Source organism: Tyto alba, unplaced genomic scaffold, assembly GCF_018691265.1.
Source record: "Tyto alba isolate M040663 unplaced genomic scaffold, T.alba_DEE_v4.0 Super-Scaffold_41, whole genome shotgun sequence".
Lineage (NCBI taxonomy): Eukaryota > Metazoa > Chordata > Aves > Strigiformes > Tytonidae > Tyto > Tyto alba.
The window spans coordinates 6,684,122-6,703,065 of NW_024881317.1; the positions used below are offsets into that span (position 1 = coordinate 6,684,122).

The 18,944-nt window shown below is 41.6% G+C and overlaps 1 protein-coding gene across 6 annotated transcripts in view; it reads right to left on the minus strand.

Annotated features, from left to right (window-relative positions):
* MCTP2 (multiple C2 and transmembrane domain containing 2) overlaps positions 1-18,944 on the minus strand; it is a 136,283-nt gene that overhangs the window by 82,325 nt on the left and 35,014 nt on the right. For 4 of the 6 annotated variants that reach the window (XM_042804137.1, XM_042804138.1, XM_042804139.1 and 1 more), the window contains 5 exons: positions 17,775-17,883; positions 5,981-6,123; positions 5,097-5,173; positions 3,800-3,911; positions 1,748-1,780 (listed from right to left, as the gene is read on the minus strand). In XM_042804137.1, the coding sequence (XP_042660071.1) occupies positions 1,748-1,780; positions 3,800-3,911; positions 5,097-5,173; positions 5,981-6,123; positions 17,775-17,883 (474 nt within the window). Of the gene's footprint in view, positions 1-1,747; positions 1,781-3,799; positions 3,912-5,096; positions 5,174-5,980; positions 6,124-12,574; positions 12,648-17,774; positions 17,884-18,944 lie in introns of those variants that run through there. The other 2 variants (XM_032994267.2, XM_032994269.2) reach the window with 2 other exon arrangements.

The window sequence follows — 18,944 nt, forward strand, 5'->3', positions numbered from 1 at the left end:
TTACTGCCTTTGGATGGTCACAGAGCTTTTCTTTAGAGATCACACTGGAGCATGAACTGTGTCTTCCCTAGGAAGAACTGAAGCTCTCCTACCCTCTAGTGACTGGAACAGAATAGAGCACAGGGTTGCAGCTTTTGTTTTGTTTTGTTTTGTTTTTTTTACCCTCGTCTTTTGAACAATACTTTCACTTCTCCTAAATCAGTACTATGCTTCAGCATCTCTTAATTTCATTTTAAAAGATTCTGAGGCACAAGTCAGAGTCTTGAGAACTAAACCCACCTGCTAGTATGGCTTACAGCTAGAGGTCCAAAAACATGTATGTAAAAAAATTATTCAAAATCTAATGAGATATAGCTTACCACTAAAAAAAAAAAAAAAAAAAAAAAAAAAATCCAGTGACAGCAACCAAGACAGAAAAGACAGAAGTTTGGCTATTCTGGACAAAAAGGACTAGAGTTTTAAAACCTGGCTCCCTTTCCCAGGACGCAAAGCCAACCAGCGTCAAGAGACAGCTGTGTGGGCACGCATGAGAAAAAGGGGGATCAAGCTACACTGACTGAGTGAGGGCATAGTAATTTCCAGAGATTTAGTTAAAAACTAAAGTGCTGAGCTCTTCAATTATTCCATCACTTTCTGTCATACGGCATTCAGGGATGCCTGGCGGCTCTCCGCGCCGAGAGCCGCAGGAAGAGCTGCAATATCCCTGGAACCAGGGCTCGCCGAGCCGCCGTCCAGCTCCACGGGCTGTACTTCGCACTTCTTCTGTTAACAAAAATATACTTGCTGGCACAATACCTGAGTGGGCTGGCTCCTCTACACAGCACACCAGAGTTGTAATGAATAAAACAAGAGGAGGTTAATTATTCAATTTATTTAGGCACAAACCAATAGTTATATGGGGAAAATATCAAGATGCGTATTTGTTCTCGAAAGAGCCAAATTCTGCTTTTCAGAAAGTTCGACTGTATAGCTCTCAAGCTGGGTACTGGGGCCTGCAGTTTCTATATCATTGTTATTTACTCAATAGCAAATTAAAGCTTTACAGAACAAATAAAAAGCCACAGTCTGTTTCCGGAACAAGTTAAAATCTAATGCAAAAATGGAACAGTACAAGAATATAAAAGTAATGGAAGCCTGCAGGGATACTACAGAAGACCAAGAGAAGCGAGTTATGTAGATACGTAGCAACACACAAATCTTGGAAATTCTGTTACATTGCTGGCACTGAAAACTCCCTGCTCAGTCTCCACCCCAGAACCAAAAGGAATTTCAAAACCCACAGGAGTGACCAGAAGAAATACTGTCTCACAAATTCCCCCCCATGGTGAGAGGCAACGCAAACAATTAGACTGGGAACCAGGAGCCCCCCATTCAACTCCGGTACCGACTACCGGCCACCTTTCAGGTATCCTTAAGCAACTCAAACCTCCCATTGCTCCTTTTTTTTTGGTTGTGTTTACACGCATTGCCCTAGAACAGATTTCTTTCTACAGCTCTTTGCTGGGTGGGGTCTTACTGTCACTTGCCACTAGACACTATAATAGTACCTAGAATAAGAAAACAGCAGCAATTTCTCATCACATTAAAAAAAAAAAAAAAAGCAAAAATATAAAAGCACTGCCACCACATTTAGACAGGCTGCATCTTGACTTCAGAGTTTTCGTATTTTTACACTTTCTGTTTCAGAAGAGGGCACAAAGATTTTGGGAGGGGGCTTTTTTTTTAAAAAGAAAAAAATATGGATTACCTTGGATGTTCGCTTCTTCCGACTCGACCATCTCTATTCATGAGTCCCCACCATTGTACCATAGAGAACCCAGAAAGAGGAAAAAGAGAGGAAGTAAATCAGAGAAAGTGTTTAGTAAAATAATTCAAACAGCAGCTTGTCAAATGTGTTAGAAAAGCTTATTACTAAGTAGGGGGCTGGATCTACTACTGCATTCATCTACCTCTCCTCACTTATGGAACATAACAATCAACAAACTCAAAATACCTGCATTGCACCAAAAAAAAAAAAAAAAAAAAAAAAAAAAAAGAGGAAATTAAAAAAAAAAAGAGAAATCAAGAATAAAAAGTGGAGAGACCCAGAGCCATTAGTAAGAAACATGGCTTATACTTTTGGTGCCATCTGGTTCTACAGTAAGCTAATTTAAAAAGGAAAAAAAATCATCTTGCTGTTAAGTGCTAATGTGGACAGAGCCATTTCACTATTCTGATTCCACTGGAAATGGCTGAGCAATTTGCATTTGAAATATGAGGGCTTAAAACATCGTCTTTAAAAAAAATTACAGTGTGCACCAACTCTTCTATCATCTGCACTCTGAATGTTAACTAAGCACCCAAGAGTACCAAAAGCTGCTACTTTAAACCAATGTATTTTCTGTCTCACTGACTAGGTCCACTTCAGTCCATGCCTTCGTAAAAATCCCAGAAGAACTTCCTGAGGTTCTTTCAGATAAACTGCTTTTTCTGCTAAAGAAACTTTATGTCTTTGTTTCCCCCCTTCCTATAATCCAGTGACATGTGTGCCAACAACACTCTTGTACAAGTTAGAGGGGGAATTCACATCCCAGATCAAAGCCATCTCATAATACAGATATATAAATACAACAACGTTTTGAATGTTGTCATTAAGCTTTTAAATAATCACATGCTGAGGTAGAAATAACTCTACAATTATCTTAAGATTTTACAATTCTCAAAAAAGGCAACTTTTTGAAAAATCAATAATGAATGGCAGATGTCCCACGTTAGCTTTTTTTATTTTGCTTTCCAACCCCTTTAAACATTTTTGTTTCTATAAATAATCCCGTTCAGACTGAAATTCCATACCTACAATTCAATAAAGTGCTGTAAACAGCAACTTTCATGCTAGACTACACATAAGACTTATGTAAAGAGAAAATCTTCCTATGTGTATTACACATTTAAAATTGGACCAACTTGAAAGCCAGAGCTAAGTAAATGCCTGACCTTGGCTTTTCCCCACCCCTTGCAGGACATGAACAGGATGAGTTCACCAACACAGATATGCTCCATGCTCTGTAAAACACTAGTAAGAATCTTAAAAGACAAAAACAAAAGCAAGAAGCCACCTGCAGGATCTGAAATTTTAAAACTATCAGCTTCAATTATGGCATTCGCAGTCTCTGCCCAGGTTTTTCTGGGTTTCTAGCATCACTAAATGTACCACATTTCAGCATCAGGAACCAAGTTCAACTGAACTCAGTCTACAAACTGTCAGTGGCAAGATCAGGGTTTTTACAAGCCATGTCTTCCTTTCTGCCAGTGTGCTACTCCACAAGATTGGTGCCGTTTAAGTTATAAAATCTCTGCTTTTAGGTTTCATGTGCATTTTTTCATTGTCATTGGGGAAAAAAAAAAAAAAAATAACCCAACAAAAAAACCCATTTTTTTGTTGTTTTTGATGTGTTCAATGCCTAGGTGGAAGTCAGAAAATACTATGTTCTGGAACAGCAATCACAGCAGGTATGGTTCATCCATTCACACCGGCAGCTTGCACGCTGCAGTGGGGGATACCACATGCCCGGCACACGGAGAGCACTGCCGCAGTGCACGTCACAGCTACGAGACACGAGCATCCAGCTGCAGCTGTCTCTGCAACTTTTACCCAGTTAAATATGAGGCTTTTTCTAAAGTTATGATCTATCTTGATTTCAATACTGAGTCTCAGAGGATGAAAATAAAGGTGGCATTTCCCAGTAAATCAGATTACGTGAGCTCTTCTCTTCTTCCCCTACACATTCCAGCTATAAATTTGATTTCCTAAGCCACTTACATTTCTCTTGAAGTCTCCTTGCTTGACTGCTAGACTCAAGTTTAATACAATCACTCCCATGTCATCTTCTAAACTGTTGGGATCTTCCAGTTTTAAAACCTGTTCAGTAGTTCTACAAGCCAAAAAAAAAAAAAAAATGTGCATTTATTGACTCCAGTTAACTCGAGTTGATTATTAAAGGTCATGCTGAGCTGTGCAAATTTCAGCTTCTTGTCTGAAATTCCCAATATTGAGTTTAAATGTTAAAACAGGAAATCTGGAGGGTTCCTTCTTAGTTTTGAAAAAATACACCACCCTTTCAATAATGCAGCCCAGCATCTCTATAGCATTACTTAGTACTCATAACTCTCCATATGCAGATGCACGCTGAATTAAGTTACTACTACTTCCACTTCGCAGGGAAGAAGAGTGACAGAGAAACTCATCCAAGTCAATTTTCTGACGTTAGTGGCTGGGATTTGACTCAAGACCTGCATTCTGCCTTACCTCCACCTCTGATTAATCTCCCTCCGTGACTTAGTTCCCTCTCTGAAAAGAGGAATGGTGGCATTTACCTGGTGGTACTAGCTCATGGATAAATTCATTAATGTTTCTAGAAATTCAGACACAACAGCCATAGGAGCTATAATATACCCATACAGGGAAAACTCATTTTCTTAGGGGGAAAAAAAAATGTTGCTCAGCAAGGGAGTATAAAAGAGAACTAAAACTTGAATTCCTGGCTTCCAGCTCCACATTGAGACCAAGCAGCAGCAGCAGCAGACAAAAGGCGCAGGGCTTGCCTCCACACTAAATCAGGGCCAGATGAGCTGCCGCGGGGATGGATGGCTGCGGGGGGAGGCTGGAAACGGGGCGCTCCCAGCCAGGCAGGCAAACTGCTCCCCGGCCCAAGGATATACAGAAAAAGAGACCCTGCGCTGCCTGGGGCTAAGAAGGGGTCTCAACCTTCTCCCCTCTTTCTTCTTCCACCTCCACGAATTATTCTGGTGTAGCTCTCCCTAAACAACGCTGCATATAGAAACTCTTATTCTTATCCCCAGACATGGGAAGGGAAGGGCCTTCTGCCGAACTGGGCTCCATCCAGGTTGGATTTGAACCCCGTACGTAACGCTGGATAAAAACATGCGTGTACAGGATTTATCTCAAGCGATTTCTTTTAAAATGTGCTTCCCACCCTTCTATCAAAACAAGTTCTCATGAATAGACAAATTCCAAGCTAAAGCAAAAGCATTTCATTATTTTCCTATGTTTCTCAATTAAGCTGCATTAGTAAGCTTTAATTAAATAAATGTATTACCTATTGAGTTCAAGTTCAGCGAGTGCTACAAATGCCGAACCCATGAAGTCTGAAGAGGTTAAATCTCGATCATACACCTGGTAGCAAAATAAAATAAATATTTCTAATTTTCATATCATAAGCCAATTTTATCCCAGCTGATAAAATAACGGATATTTTAAGCCATTTCAGTTCAATTTTGTATTTGAAAGATCAAAGCTTAGATATAATTCAGGGATAATTTTCCATCTCCCTGCTTTAATTTGTATTTTTAACTAAATATTTAAACAGCATTTTGAAAGTATCTTCTTAATATTATGTAAACAGAGACATGTGTGCTGCTATGGATTGTGCCTGTTCCTTTATGCTCTGTGCAATAGCATAATGAAACGCTGCACAAAAAAATCAGGTACTTCTGGCTACAGATGTTTTAGCAATTAGTGCTCACAACTGGTAGCTTGCAGTTCTGGTAACTGTAACGTTACTCATAATGAGAAAAGGCTTTGCTACTTGTCACGGCTGCATCCCAGGTAATAATTCTGTTCAACCCAGCCAAATTACACTCTTAAAACGTGCTTATGAAACCGCTATTGGTTTCACTGAGTTTGCACAAGCACAGTAAGAGCGAGCAGAATTTAGCTCCATAGCTTTAAACATATCCAGTCAAGGAGTTTTATTTCAACTTGGGCTTTTGCAGATGGAAAGCAAAACATGCAAGTAAAATCTGGAAAAGACATATGTGCATTTTAATTTGAAATTGCTGAAACTCTTAAACCGGATTGTGTTTTATGTTACACTGCTACAGTGAATAAAAATCAATACGCTTCTAAAGTCAAAAAAAAAAAAAAAAATTACTTAAAAAAAAATATTGACCCATCTTTCAAAAATCTAAACCTAAAACTTACCTTGATCCAGAGTTTTTGATCAAGGGTCTGTACAGGCAGCACAACAGTCTCATCCCAAACTGGGTTGAGGTTCTTGTAGACTACCTTGCTTTTGTATAGAGTTTTCCCATTCAGTTTAAACTTCACATATGGGTCACTTGTACCTGTGATAATTAATAAAAAAGTAGATTATCACTGCCCCCACATAGCCCCACAATCTCAAATTATACTTTCACAATACCATAAGTAACAATAATAAATAGTAATGAGTTATTTTATATATACATGCATATACTTGTTTACCTACATAAAAATTGCGAGTTTATACGGGAAATCTACTGAACAAAAACAGAAAGTTGTCTGAAAGCAGGCAACAAAAATTCCTCATAGTTTGCTTGATCTCCACTCTGTTATTCTTAAAGAATGTTAATTATTCTTTCGTAATTTAGTTAACATTTTAATTTGTGAAAAGAGCAAACAGAAGGCAGGGATGAAGGGCGATTTACAGGCCAACTAACAACACAAACCGTGGAAGAGAGAAAATGTGATCCACTGACTATGAATATATAAAAAGACCAAAACTCAAAAGCATCGTAACGTGGATAGGAGCTCCAAGGAAACCAGTAACAATAGCTAAAATACCCATCAGAATTTCATCACTGGTATCCCTTGCCAATTTACTTAAAACCAAATTTGAAGTTTCAGTGAAAAAAATACTGACACTATTCACTAGCTCAGGATAAAAACCACACACAGAATAGATTCCATGAAGGCAACAAACAATATTCAGGTAACGCATTTTTTAATCCAAGTGGCACAATTTGCCGTGGCAATAATGTCCCATATTTTTATGGAGCAGATGTCCACAGACAGAGTGTGAGGCTCGTGCCACTCGGCAGCAATAGAAAAACTTGCAGCTGTCAAAGGAAAACAGAAGAGGGAATCAACTTTTTATAATCGTTATTAAACCAGTGGCATCTGCACTAGCACCAACCACCGTGCAGGACACCACACAAAGAGGGGAACAAGGTACGTGAAGGGTTTAACTAGATGGTCGATTTAGTAGTGCATACAGACTTTGCAAAAAAATCTCACAAGCTGCAAATAAGGGAAAGAATAAAACTGAGGTGTAGTAGCATATGCAATTAACTGATCCCAGGCGCTGTACATCTGTCATATTCAATATTGTCTATGTTATACCTTTTATTTGGAATTAAACTTCCCTCCGAACAGATCAATTTCATTAGAAGAATAACAGCTAATGAGACGGTCCTGGCTGCTCCCCCAGCCTGCAGAATCGGCTGCCAGCAGGAAAAGACCGACTCTTACACCAGACTTCAGATTCAGAAATAATCTGAACCTGTCCTTCCTGGTTCCCGCTGAGATACTGGCCAACAAACGCATGGCAGTTCAGGATAATCCAGTGTAAGACCAATACTCAGTCCTGTCAGTAGTTTGGTGAAACACTGAGAATGTGAAAAATCCATATTTAAACATCCAAAGCTCCGATCACTGTTATGTGGAGACCGATTTAGGCTCCAGAAAAAATAGCTATGTGTTAGCATCTATTTGAAATTACATAGTACTGTAAAGTACTGTGCTTCTCAGATATACAGACTTCTTTTTAAGAATTACAGAAAGTTTTTATTCTGTTTTAATATCAAAAGGGAAGGGCTGTAATAAAGCCCTGGCCAATTCTACACATAAAGGGTATTTCATTCACAGAAGAAAAATACCAGTTGGTTTTCAAATACTACCTGCAGGTGATCCTTCTCCTAAATAGTAATTAATGAAATAAAATCCTTCTTGTGAAAAATGCTGCAAAATTGAAAAGAGGTTTCTTTTCCTTCTCTTCTAAAAGAGAATAATAGTAAGGGCCTGCTCCAAAGCCAGGGAAGTCAGAGGGCAGCTTCTCATTGTTTTCAGTGGGTTAGGACTAGACCTTTCCCTAGAATACTTCTCAGAACTATGATTACACTCATATAAAAATGTACAGCTTAAAACCAGTGCATTTTCCACAATGAGTGGGAACACACAGATAAGTTGTAGCCCCACAAGGTGGACAGTACCCCTCAGAGGATGCAGAAGTTAAGAAATAACAGCGTTTTGCTCTTTGGTGTTAGTTTCTTCCAGCTCCTTTAAAAAGGAAACAATCAAACAAACAAAAAAAATAAAGAACTGGCTTTTATTTATGGTATAAGCAGGAGCAAGCTACATTATTAAAAATAACAATAATAGTAATAAAAATGTCCACGACCTATTTTGTGCATGAAATAGCAACTGGCTGAGACAAGGAAAGCAACTGATGAAATGAAAGCAGGAAGAGGGTGACGGAGGCAGGTGGTCTATGGCTGTAACTCATCTGCTTTTGGCACAGAAAACCCACGAACAAGGGCAAAACCTTAAAAGAGAGAAAGAAGCAGGAGCCAGAGTGACCAGCCGGCAAGTTCAATATCTGCAAGTACAGAACTCCAAGCCCTTTCTCTACAGATGAGAAGGAGGAAGACTATAGCTAAGCATCCCAACTGCATTATTGCTCTGAAAGCTTTCCAGCTTGTTATATAGTAAAGGAAAATAAAAGAGGGGGTGGGGCTGCCCACCAACATTTATGTTAGCCAGGCTTTAGCAATCATTCTTCCATATATATATCTCTATAAAAATATAATGTCTTCCTTTATATTTACATATATTTTTCTATATAAAAGCATATATATGTATATTAAGGAAGGTATATATTTATATAAAATACATATATTTATATAAAAATTTATTAAAAAGTGAGGGGGGAAAAAAAAGCTGTATTAAAAAGAGGCCTTTAATTAAATAAGATTGCCACTCTGGGATCAGGCCTTCATGCTTGTCAGCTTACTCTCAAAATAAACATCTCAAATCGGGGCCTCAGTGGTGTCACTTACCCCAGCAAGGCACACTGGGTAATCCCTCGCTATCTTGACAGCTACATAATGTTCAAACTGTTTCACGGGTGAACGGCGGCACTTGCGTGAAGGAAAATATTAATGCCGGGAATTAATAGAAAAAGGGATGATGGTTTACAAAAGCCAAACAAGGAAAAGGTGTCAAGTTAGTACCAGTGTTAATTGTTAGGGAAAATAATTGTGGAGGGGCGCGGGTTTCGGCAGCGCTCGCCTGTCTGGCTGTCAGAGGGGTAACATCTCAACTAGTGGCGGGGGGGTGAGGGGGGGAGAGGGGTCGGTGGCTCCCGGATCATACAAACGACAGGCTGACACCTCCGTGCCGGCAAACAGATGGACTCTCACCTCCACGGCAGGAGCTGGAGAGCACCCCGGGGCTCGGTGGCATTCGCTGGGTGGCCCGGAGAGAAATGACCGGGGTGGATATGACACCCCACAGCCCCTTTGGGGGCTTTCAAGGCTTCCCCCCATGTTGCTCTTGGGATGCTGATGAAGCTCCTGTACCCCCCGCCCTGGGTCACTGTGTCCATTTCTGGTTTTCTTTAAGTCAGCCCAGATTGTATCCAGGTGATCAAAATGGGTTAAAAAAGGAGAGGAGGAATGTGAAATAAGGCAGGTGGACAAGCCTGGCCTGATGGGATCAGCAGCACAGACTGCAAATTAACTTCATTTGAATACAAGGCCTTAAACCGCCTGGATTCAAGATCAGAAAGATGTCTGGATCTATTAAAAGCTATTAGAGACAATCTACAACCTAGATAGAAAAGCATAACTTTTTTGAAAAGTGTCTAGTGATTTTAGAGATCAAGCGGTGTAAGAAAGGATGTATTTTCTATAAGTTTCCTTTAAACATGACAGACACTCAATAATTTTCTGAAGAAGTCGGGCCATTTAAGGAAAAAAAAAAAAAACAAAAACAAAAACAAAACATTGCAGCAGCCATTTTGTAGCAACAGCAACCGAGTCAACAACTTCTAAGCACATGCACCCAGGATCTTCTGCAATGCAAGGTCTGAACCTGTTCTTCTCAGTCACATCAGCTGTAGTCATGTGTCAACAGCGTAATGCAAGGAGGCTGATTATTCTTTAAATCAGTTGAGAATTAGATCAAGAAAAACAGTTTTCTGCTGGGAAAAGCAAAGTGTGATGCTTTGAGGTTAATTTAAATGTTATGCCATGACAAGAAGCTTCTCACACAGTAAAATATATGGACAAAATATATAAAGCAAATGGGATTACCTGCTTCTCAGCCCTAAACAAACCCAATAAGAGTAAAACGAAAGGATGAACTCTAAAAAACTTGTTCCATCAGCTGCGCCTGTTTTCCGAATTAGAGAAAGAACATGCATCTCAACAGTGATGTTCCCTGGAATTCATTTCTCTAATCTCTATCTCATTTCTCTTTTCTTCCACTAACACTAAAAAACAACGAGGGCACCAGACCAAACACCAGCTAAAATCTGAGCAAGTTCCAGTGAGCGAAACTTGCTGGGACACAGCAGCAGGAGAGGGTTTAGTAGCCCAAGAAACTGTTAATGGTGTTTTTAAATGGATACTGCTGCCCTCTAGCAGCTACCGAGAGATGTATCACACCAACTGTGTTTAATACTACTGCACACTTGCTTCATAATTAGGAGAAAAAAAAAACAGAACAAAACAAAACAAAACCAGAAGTCCCGGTATAATACCAAGCCACACACTATTTTACAGGAGTACACTTACTGGAAATGTAGCATATGAAACAAGTCTCATTACATAAATAAATAAATAAAAATTACCACCAAGTTGCCTTAAAATCCTGGAAAAAAAAACATAATCAAAGAACAGTGTGAAATATAATCTAGACCATCTTAAGTTTTGGTTAAAAACCTAAATTTTAATCTGAATAAGGAAATGAAGGATTTCTTTTATATGCACATAAAGAATAAATTTCTTTAAATCTTCCTAGAAATAGAATTACTGGAGTTATTTACAACAAGAAGTAAAATCCATGTTAAAATGGAACACACACTTTTCTTTTTAAGTGGAAAACCACCATATTCTTGTAGTGAAATAGCTGAGATCAAGGTTTAAAGGGAAACTCAGGAAAAAAAAAGTATTCTGCTGGCAGGAAATTCAGGTAATTTTGGAAAGTTGTGCCCAGCTAGTTTTACGTGGACAGATGGAAGTGAAACATTGCTTGGAAACAAGTATCACCAATAGGTTCCAAGCGAAAATAAACCAACAGACATGCAAAAAAATCCAAGACAAAACAAAGAAAAAACAAAAACAAAAACAAACACCACCCCCCAAAAACAACACAAACAAACAAAAAAGCCACCACAACAAAAAACAATATACCAAAAAGACCAGAGAAGTGTGAAGAATGTATGCAAACCCACAGTTGATGGGGGAAAAAAAAAAAAGACGTCTGAACTAAAGGACGTCTGAACTGAACATTAATAGAACAGAAGCAGCAGATATAGGACATTCTACGCAAGACACTTCAGAAACAGCAGTTTAAACAAAACTAAAGTAACTAAGGAAAACCGCAAGACCCTACACCAAAGTGCCATGTGATGTATGTCAGGAACCCAGTGACATGAAGAACAGACCACCTATGACAAGAGCTAGTCCAACTGATGGTCATATTCCTAGCTGGGGCTCAGGTATGTAAGCACAGGAGGGCACGGGGACAGGGCAGAAACCATTTTAACATTACTAGCCAGCACTGAGGACTTTGGGGTGTAAAGAGTTGCATCTTCTTGTGTTCTCAGACTTTGGCTTTACAAAATCTCCGCATAGGAGTCCCAGAAAGACGCAGGGTGAGCTGTTAACGCAGGCAGCTGTCCCCCCCACAGCCAGCTCTGAAAACTGATAGAGCTTCATCTGTTTAAGAAACTTGTTATCTAAATTAAAATTACTCACAAAAGAAGAGTCATAGGGTAACTGTCTCGGCCCTACACGTTCTCTTCCTGTGCTGCCATCCCTGTATTTCTTAATCTAACATTAATTTACCAAAGGTGGCTATGCATATAATGGATTAGTTGCTTTTGTTTGAACACAGTCTATTTTCCTGGGGTTCCGATCTCTGCGCATTCATTTCCCACGGCCAGTCCTGGACGGATGCTCACAGGGACCACTGTGTGTAAGAGCAAAGTTGCAGCCACACACGTTGCACTTCCAGTAAACTGGACTGGGTGCACGTAAACGCCTGCAGCACAAGCCCTTGTACGCAGAGCTACATGGGATCCAGAAAACATCAAAATAAATACCCAGCACCATTCAAATTCTTAGCAGTTGTAAATTAGCCATGATTACGCCTTTCAAAAAGAAGTGTGAAAAGTTGCCTAATGCATCTCAATAATTAATAAATCTGAATGACTAATGATCTAATTGCAGATACCCTGAAAACAGAGAAAGTCTAAATTAATCAGCGTGTTTGCAGAGAGCGATTCAGTCTAATTGCTCTGAGCATTTGCTTTCCAAATAATAGACTTGCTCTAAGCTGACAAACGCCCAGCGCAGCACAAACACATCCCTTCCTCCAGCACCCTGATATCAGCGTGGACCCAGGCAGCGGACAGCCCAGAGTTTGGAGGGGTGGGCTACTGCAGGTTCATTACTGCTTAAAGTGAAAAGGACACGTTACTCTGTCCTCTTCCGTTTTATTTTGCCCTTGGGAGCCTGAGCTTTGGCACACCTTTCAGTGATGTCAGGAACTGCCCATGCAGAGCAGCACAGCCTCTCTGCCAACTCCAGGAGCCCACCAGGACCCTCTGGTAGTGGGTGGTGTAAGATGTGAGAGCAGATGATGATGTGCTCTGGATGGGGGGAGGTGGGATGCACCCAAAAAGGTGACAGCTTTTTCTGTACTTCTGCAACCCACTCTGCTCCTGTCGCACGTTCAGCTGTATCGTGAAAGAAATGAGAGCAAAACCAAAGTGCAGCAACAGGAAACGAGGGAAACCTGAAGGAAAGAAATAGAGACAGGGCACAAAAGATCCGGTAAAAATACAGAAAACACAAAACCATGTGGAAAAGACACACACACACACAAAATTCAGGCTGGAGCAACGCAGCTGGAAGGGGGGCAAAAAAATAAAAGACAGCAACCACAATCACTCACCAGCTGACATCACATCCAAGAAATACATTTCTTGTAACCACACCATTTAACAGATGAAAAAAAATATACTCAAACTTTGAAAGGGCAGGATTTGGAAGCAGGAGGGGCTTCTCACCCTTACACACACTCAAACCCCAGTTGCTGCTTTTTCTTATACCCATAGAGCTGGCTTTGTCAACTCAAGGACTGCAACACTTCCTTACAGCTGTGGCATCACATTGCTGCTCGGTGTCACAGCGTCACCGTGGTGCAAACGCGACTCATACAAGCAGCAACACGCACAGTCAGAGCATCTCAGAGCCTTAAGGGAGCAGGACATTTCACATTTCATTACACTGATTCAAATAAACATCAGGCATCACCCTGACCTGTGAAAGTAAACCAGCAAGCAGAAGTGGTCTTCAGTCTCTCCCAGCTGAAAGCATGTGGAGCTGGAAGTTGTGAGCGTCACCAAAAAAAGGCTCAAGAAGGCCATAAAACCACTAAGGGTGCAACAGTGACAACAGTTTGAGCACTGGTGATTAAGAGCGCTTAATACGTGGTGGTCTTAAGCCAAATAAGATATAATTATCTCTATTTTCTGCACAACTACCAGTACTCCACAGATGTTTAATCAATAAAACGCTTTTCTGCTTTCTTACAAGTTACAGTATTAAAACTACATAGATCACAAACTCCTTACCATCACACTATGACATATCATGTCATCTATTAACAGTAACACAAAACAAAGTACACAAACCCCCAAATTTTGGTAGTGTGTAGGTACACACAGCTCCATAACCTTCAGTGTTTGGATCATCAATGACAAGAACTATAAATACGGGAAGCACCAAATGCACATGCGGGTGATGTGAACGCCACTTCCTCACCGTCTGCTGTGACAGTTTCTATCGTATGACTGGGTTAGACCGTATGCCAAGCACCATCGGTGAGAAGCAAATAAATCAGACTCCAAGCAAACCCATGACCTCTGCCATCCTGCAGCCCCAAGAGGGAACACACTGCAATTTTAACCAAGAGGGATTGTTTTGGAGCCTCCCCCCTTTCCACCAGAACCAAGATCCTAGCAGCAGTCCATTTCCTAGGTTGGAGAACATATATTGGGTGCTGCTTGATAGAGGGTTTTTCTTTCCCTTCCACCTCCAAAAAAAAAAAAAAAAAAAGATAAGGAAATGTTGTAATTCTGATTTTTTTCCTCTATTGGTTGTGCACTTTACGGGAAGCAACAGGGAGCACATGCAGCTGAGCCAGAATCCTGGGCTGATGCACTGCACCCAGTCTATAGAGAGCAGGTACATGGAGAGGAGCTACAGAAAGTCAGGGACTGTAGAGACGACAGACAAAAAATGATGTAAAAAAACCCAAAAGATTAAGAAAAAAGCAGGAAAGAGCAGAGGTTAACAGGGATGATATTATGAAGGAGAAAAAAAAAATAAAGCAATAAAACTATAGTAATAAAAATCTGGTAAAGTGAAGGAGGAATCTAAATCACAATAAAGGGAACATATCCTGGAAAGAACAGTCCATAGGCGAGTCAAAAAGTCTGGAAAAATAACTGGAAAGATTAGGAAAAAGTCACATGTTGGCCTTCTAGCCTGCAGTTACCAGCAGAACTACGGCTCACCTTTACTCAGCCAAGTGCATTAATTCCTAGTTAATAACTATTAAGCATATAATGAGTAAATTCAGGGAGAGCCCTGTGAATTTGCTGAGTAGCACCAAGAGCTTCCAGCAACAGCGGCTTCCAATGGCAGAAATGTGACTCCTTATTTATTTTTATGCACTTACAGACACGCGCAGGTGTCTTGCTTTGGGACAAAACGGGGGCAGACACGGAGACCGAACGCCACGACGGGAGACCCGGCCGGTCCCTCCCGTCCCGAGTACACCCCGCGTACCTCACCTCGTCCCCCGCTTCCCGCCCCAGGAGCTGCCGCGGGGCCGAACCCCGCGGCCGAAGGGCTTCCGCGGCCTCCCCCCAGCTCTGAGGCCGGGCCGTCCGCGGCCGCGCAGGGAGGCGGCGGCGGCTTCCGCGGCGGCGGGCAGCGCGGGGAACCGCCACGAGGGGGCACCGGCCCCACGCGATGGGGGCCGCTTCCCTGCAGCGGGAGCTGTTGCACAAGGCGGGAGTTCGGAGGGAGGGGGGTAGGACCCCCACACCTCAGTGCCGTTTGCTTTGAGGAGATACAGAACTTCCCCCCCACCCCCCCCCCCCCCCCCGGAAAAAAAAAAAAATTAAAAAAATAAAAAATTAAACTGATGGGTTTGATGACCGCTTTGAGTCTTTTTTTTTCAGAGCAATTGAAGATCTCTTAATAACTGAATATTAAAATTTAGGAAACTTACAAAACACGTTCAACCTGATTTAGGCTAAAGGTGCTGGCATACACCCTTCGCTCTGTGGTTTTCATGCAGACAGTTTGTTATTTAACGTCGAGCGTACTCCACGCAGTATTTGGAATTACTTTCCATCAATGACCAGGCAAGAAGTTACCTCTAGGTACGACCTCTTTATTTCAATAAAAGGAGGACACTGCTACTCCTACCTACAAACTCTGCCACCACTCCTACCTAAACCAGAGCTGCAGTTGCCCACACAAGGCTGAGCAGAGGAGGCTTCAAACTCCACCGTACACAGAAAACACGGGTCAAGCAAACACGATATTGCCCACCGGAGAGCTCCCGGGCCTCCTTGCACACAGAAAATCCCAGGGAAGAGCAACGGAAACCCTCTCCCCGCCGCGTCAGGCAGCATTGCTCAGTTAGCTCTGAAGGTTTGCTGTTCCTAAAAGGTGAATGAGGATGACTTGGCCTTCAGCCCAAGCCACAGTCTGACTCGCAGGATACGCTGGCTGCAGACATCATGTTCCTACATTCAGATTATTCGGAGCAGGTGGGTTCACCCCAGCGCAGTGGCTGTATCCAGTGTCATGGTGGGCTAAGAGGGAAGTCACACCCTCCCAGCCCACAAGTTTTTTCTGAGGTTTTCTCACACTGGAGAGATGAGCAAAGCTGAAAACAACTTCCCGCTCTTAAAAGTGCATTGCAAAAAGCACAGTGGTTTCAGGTCAAGCCTGAACGTCACGCAATGATCCTAAGTAACCAGTATGACAGCAGAGACCTATTAAGATGTGCACCAAGGCATCTGCAGCATCCTTTTTTCCTGAGAAGCCACCACTGCAACATGATGGTGACTGAAGAATAATCATTAAGTCGCTATTTTCCCCCCTCTTACTGTCTGCGCAACGAAAAGCAGAAATTTTATTGAGTGATGCATCACTTCACATACTCAGTTTACTAATGAGTGGTCATTTGCCACAGAGCAACAGAGACCCATCAAAATGCTTTTTTCCCCCCTCTTGCTTATGTTGTTTCACTGTATTGCCCAATGCTTCACCAAGACAAGCATTTGCTTTCTTACGCAACGAAACACAGCCTAGAGCAAACTATGCTTTGTCTTCTCTGGAAATACAACTCTGCTAGAATTACACACTTATAGCACCTTTTCCATCCACAGCTGGATGTGTCCTGGCTTGTGCAGCTTGCTAGTAAATCTGATGAACTGCTACACTGTTAGGAAATACATGCTTCTGTTTAAAGAGTAAAGATCTTAATCTAAGTATTCATTCACTCCTTCCAAAAACTAGGGGGGGAAATGAGCACACACTTGGCCAAGAGTTACTGTTTGGTGAAGAAAAGAAAAACCAGCAAGAGAAAAGTTAACAGATAAGGGAGATCCCAACAACAAGTACCTCATGCAAGGTTTCTAAACCCATGCGGGTCCCTCCAGATGCAAACATTCACAGGCCTTCAAGCTGCGCCAGCTTTTTTTCTTTAAAACACTATGACACTACAGCTTCATTTCAAAGGAGAGAAACTGCTCATACATTTTGCAATGCAAAAGTGTTAGAACTGTTTCCACGTGCAGGGGAAAAAAAAAAAAAAAAAGTAGAAATCAAGAATAAATCTAAAATGCAGAAAGATTGGACATATGGAAGATCTCTCTGACAGGTTCAGATCAGAGGTCCTGAAGCAGCTGCTGCTGCAGAGCCCTGCAAGGCTCCGCAGAGCCTTGCGCAGGACGGCTCTTCCCTCTGCAGCAAGCAGAGAAACTACCAACTGGCTGCTTATAAGCATTTTACTCCCTGTTGCAACAGTCTGAAGAAGAGCCAGGCTGACAGCAGGCACTTTCACATGCTTTTTCCAGGAATTCCCCAAATTTTTTCTAATTTGTTTGATAACTTCTTTTTTTTTTTTTTTTTTTATGTTGTCCTCCTCAGGTTGCATCCCAGATTAGAGAGGGGAATTGTTGGCTTACAGCCCTGCTCCCATGGTTTCCCTTTTATTAAAATCTTTGAAGATAACCTCAAAAGCATTCCTAGAGCAGCTCCATCATTTAATAAATTTCAAAATATTCTTTGGTTTGTTTTGTTGTTTTTTTGTTTTGTTTTGTTTTTTAAGCTCAAATAGAATTTCTCAAGGTTAATGACACTGCAGTTCCTGAATAGGTACAGCTGCTAAATCAAGCCCAGGAGGTGCTTTGCAGCTGCACAGCCAGACAGAAGGAGCAGCAAGCAGAGGGCAGCTCCCTCCCCTGTGTATCTAAGGCAGATAAACCCAATCACTGAGTGCTCTGACCCAGGCAAGGGACACAAGTCAATGACTGGCTGCATCAGAGATAAGAAGAGAAGCCAACTGCTGCCAAACTGAAGTCAGTAAAGGGAGAGTACATGTGAATTTTAAAGGAAATCAGCTGAAAGGTGGGGCTCACCACAGCGGTCTCTGATAACCAGGTTCCGGCCTTCCTTCAGGTGGATGGTCAGCAGGTAGGCAAAGGGGCTGGGCAGGTCCCTCAAGCAATCGTTTGCTTCCTCTAGAGCCTAAGGAGAACAAAGAAATCAGTCACCGCTGCACAGACAGCTCCTGAAGCGGACCATGAACGAAGCAGGTGTTATCTCGTTTTGCAGAGACAAAGTTCTTGTCTTTCCTTAGGGCAATCTTTTACAGAAAGAAAAACAAAAACAAAAAAAAGATTTCTTTCCCAGGCTTTGTTTCATTATGTAAATAGCTAATTATCAACATCAGGTACATTGAACAAAGCAAGGTGTAACACAAGGGAGGGTTGTACCTGAAAATGAGTGGTAATATTAACAATCATAAATGCACGCACAGGTTTGCCAAATCCTGCCAATTTACTGCATTTTCTTTCTAGCTGTTTCTTGCACATTCATAGAATATTTCAGGTTGGAAGGGACCCGCATAAGGATCATCAAGACCATTTGTACTCATCTGATGACCTCATGAGGAAGTACACGTTTCACATAGCTGCTGAGAGGGGCAGCATTTCTTTAGACAGTTCTAACAGAGAAATGCAGCAGTGGGCAATGCTAGTTGTGAGGTTTTGCAGTAGCAAACTTGAGAGGATTCTTGTTCATCAGAGATGCTGCTGGGGCTACACACCTCGGCAGCAGCATCCAGCCGGCACATTCCGTGAAAACAGCCTCTGGACAGCACTTGAGTGGTTATCAGAGGGCAAAGGTGGAGAAGGTCATCTGGAATTGGCAAATATGGTTTACATGGGAAGAGCACGTGTCAAAACTGCCAATGCCTTTTTCCGCTGCCCTAAAAATGTTTTTGTTGTCTGCCAAACCCTACAGCCATGTTAAGGTATCTGCTGTCTTTATTTTAATCCTGTTTGCTCCTGGGCTGCCAGTTGAGAATTCATGCTGATGCTTTCATCAGTTACCAGCACAACATAGAAATTACAGAATACTTTAAAAAATCCAGATCATTTGGATCCATTTAAAACATTAGCAATTACTTTGCACTGCCAAAAAAACAAAAAACAAACCCAACAACAAAAACACAAAACCACACTAAACAAACAAAAGCCCAACAAGCCAAAAAACCACAATGGAGAAATCTGTAGAAGGCTTCTTCG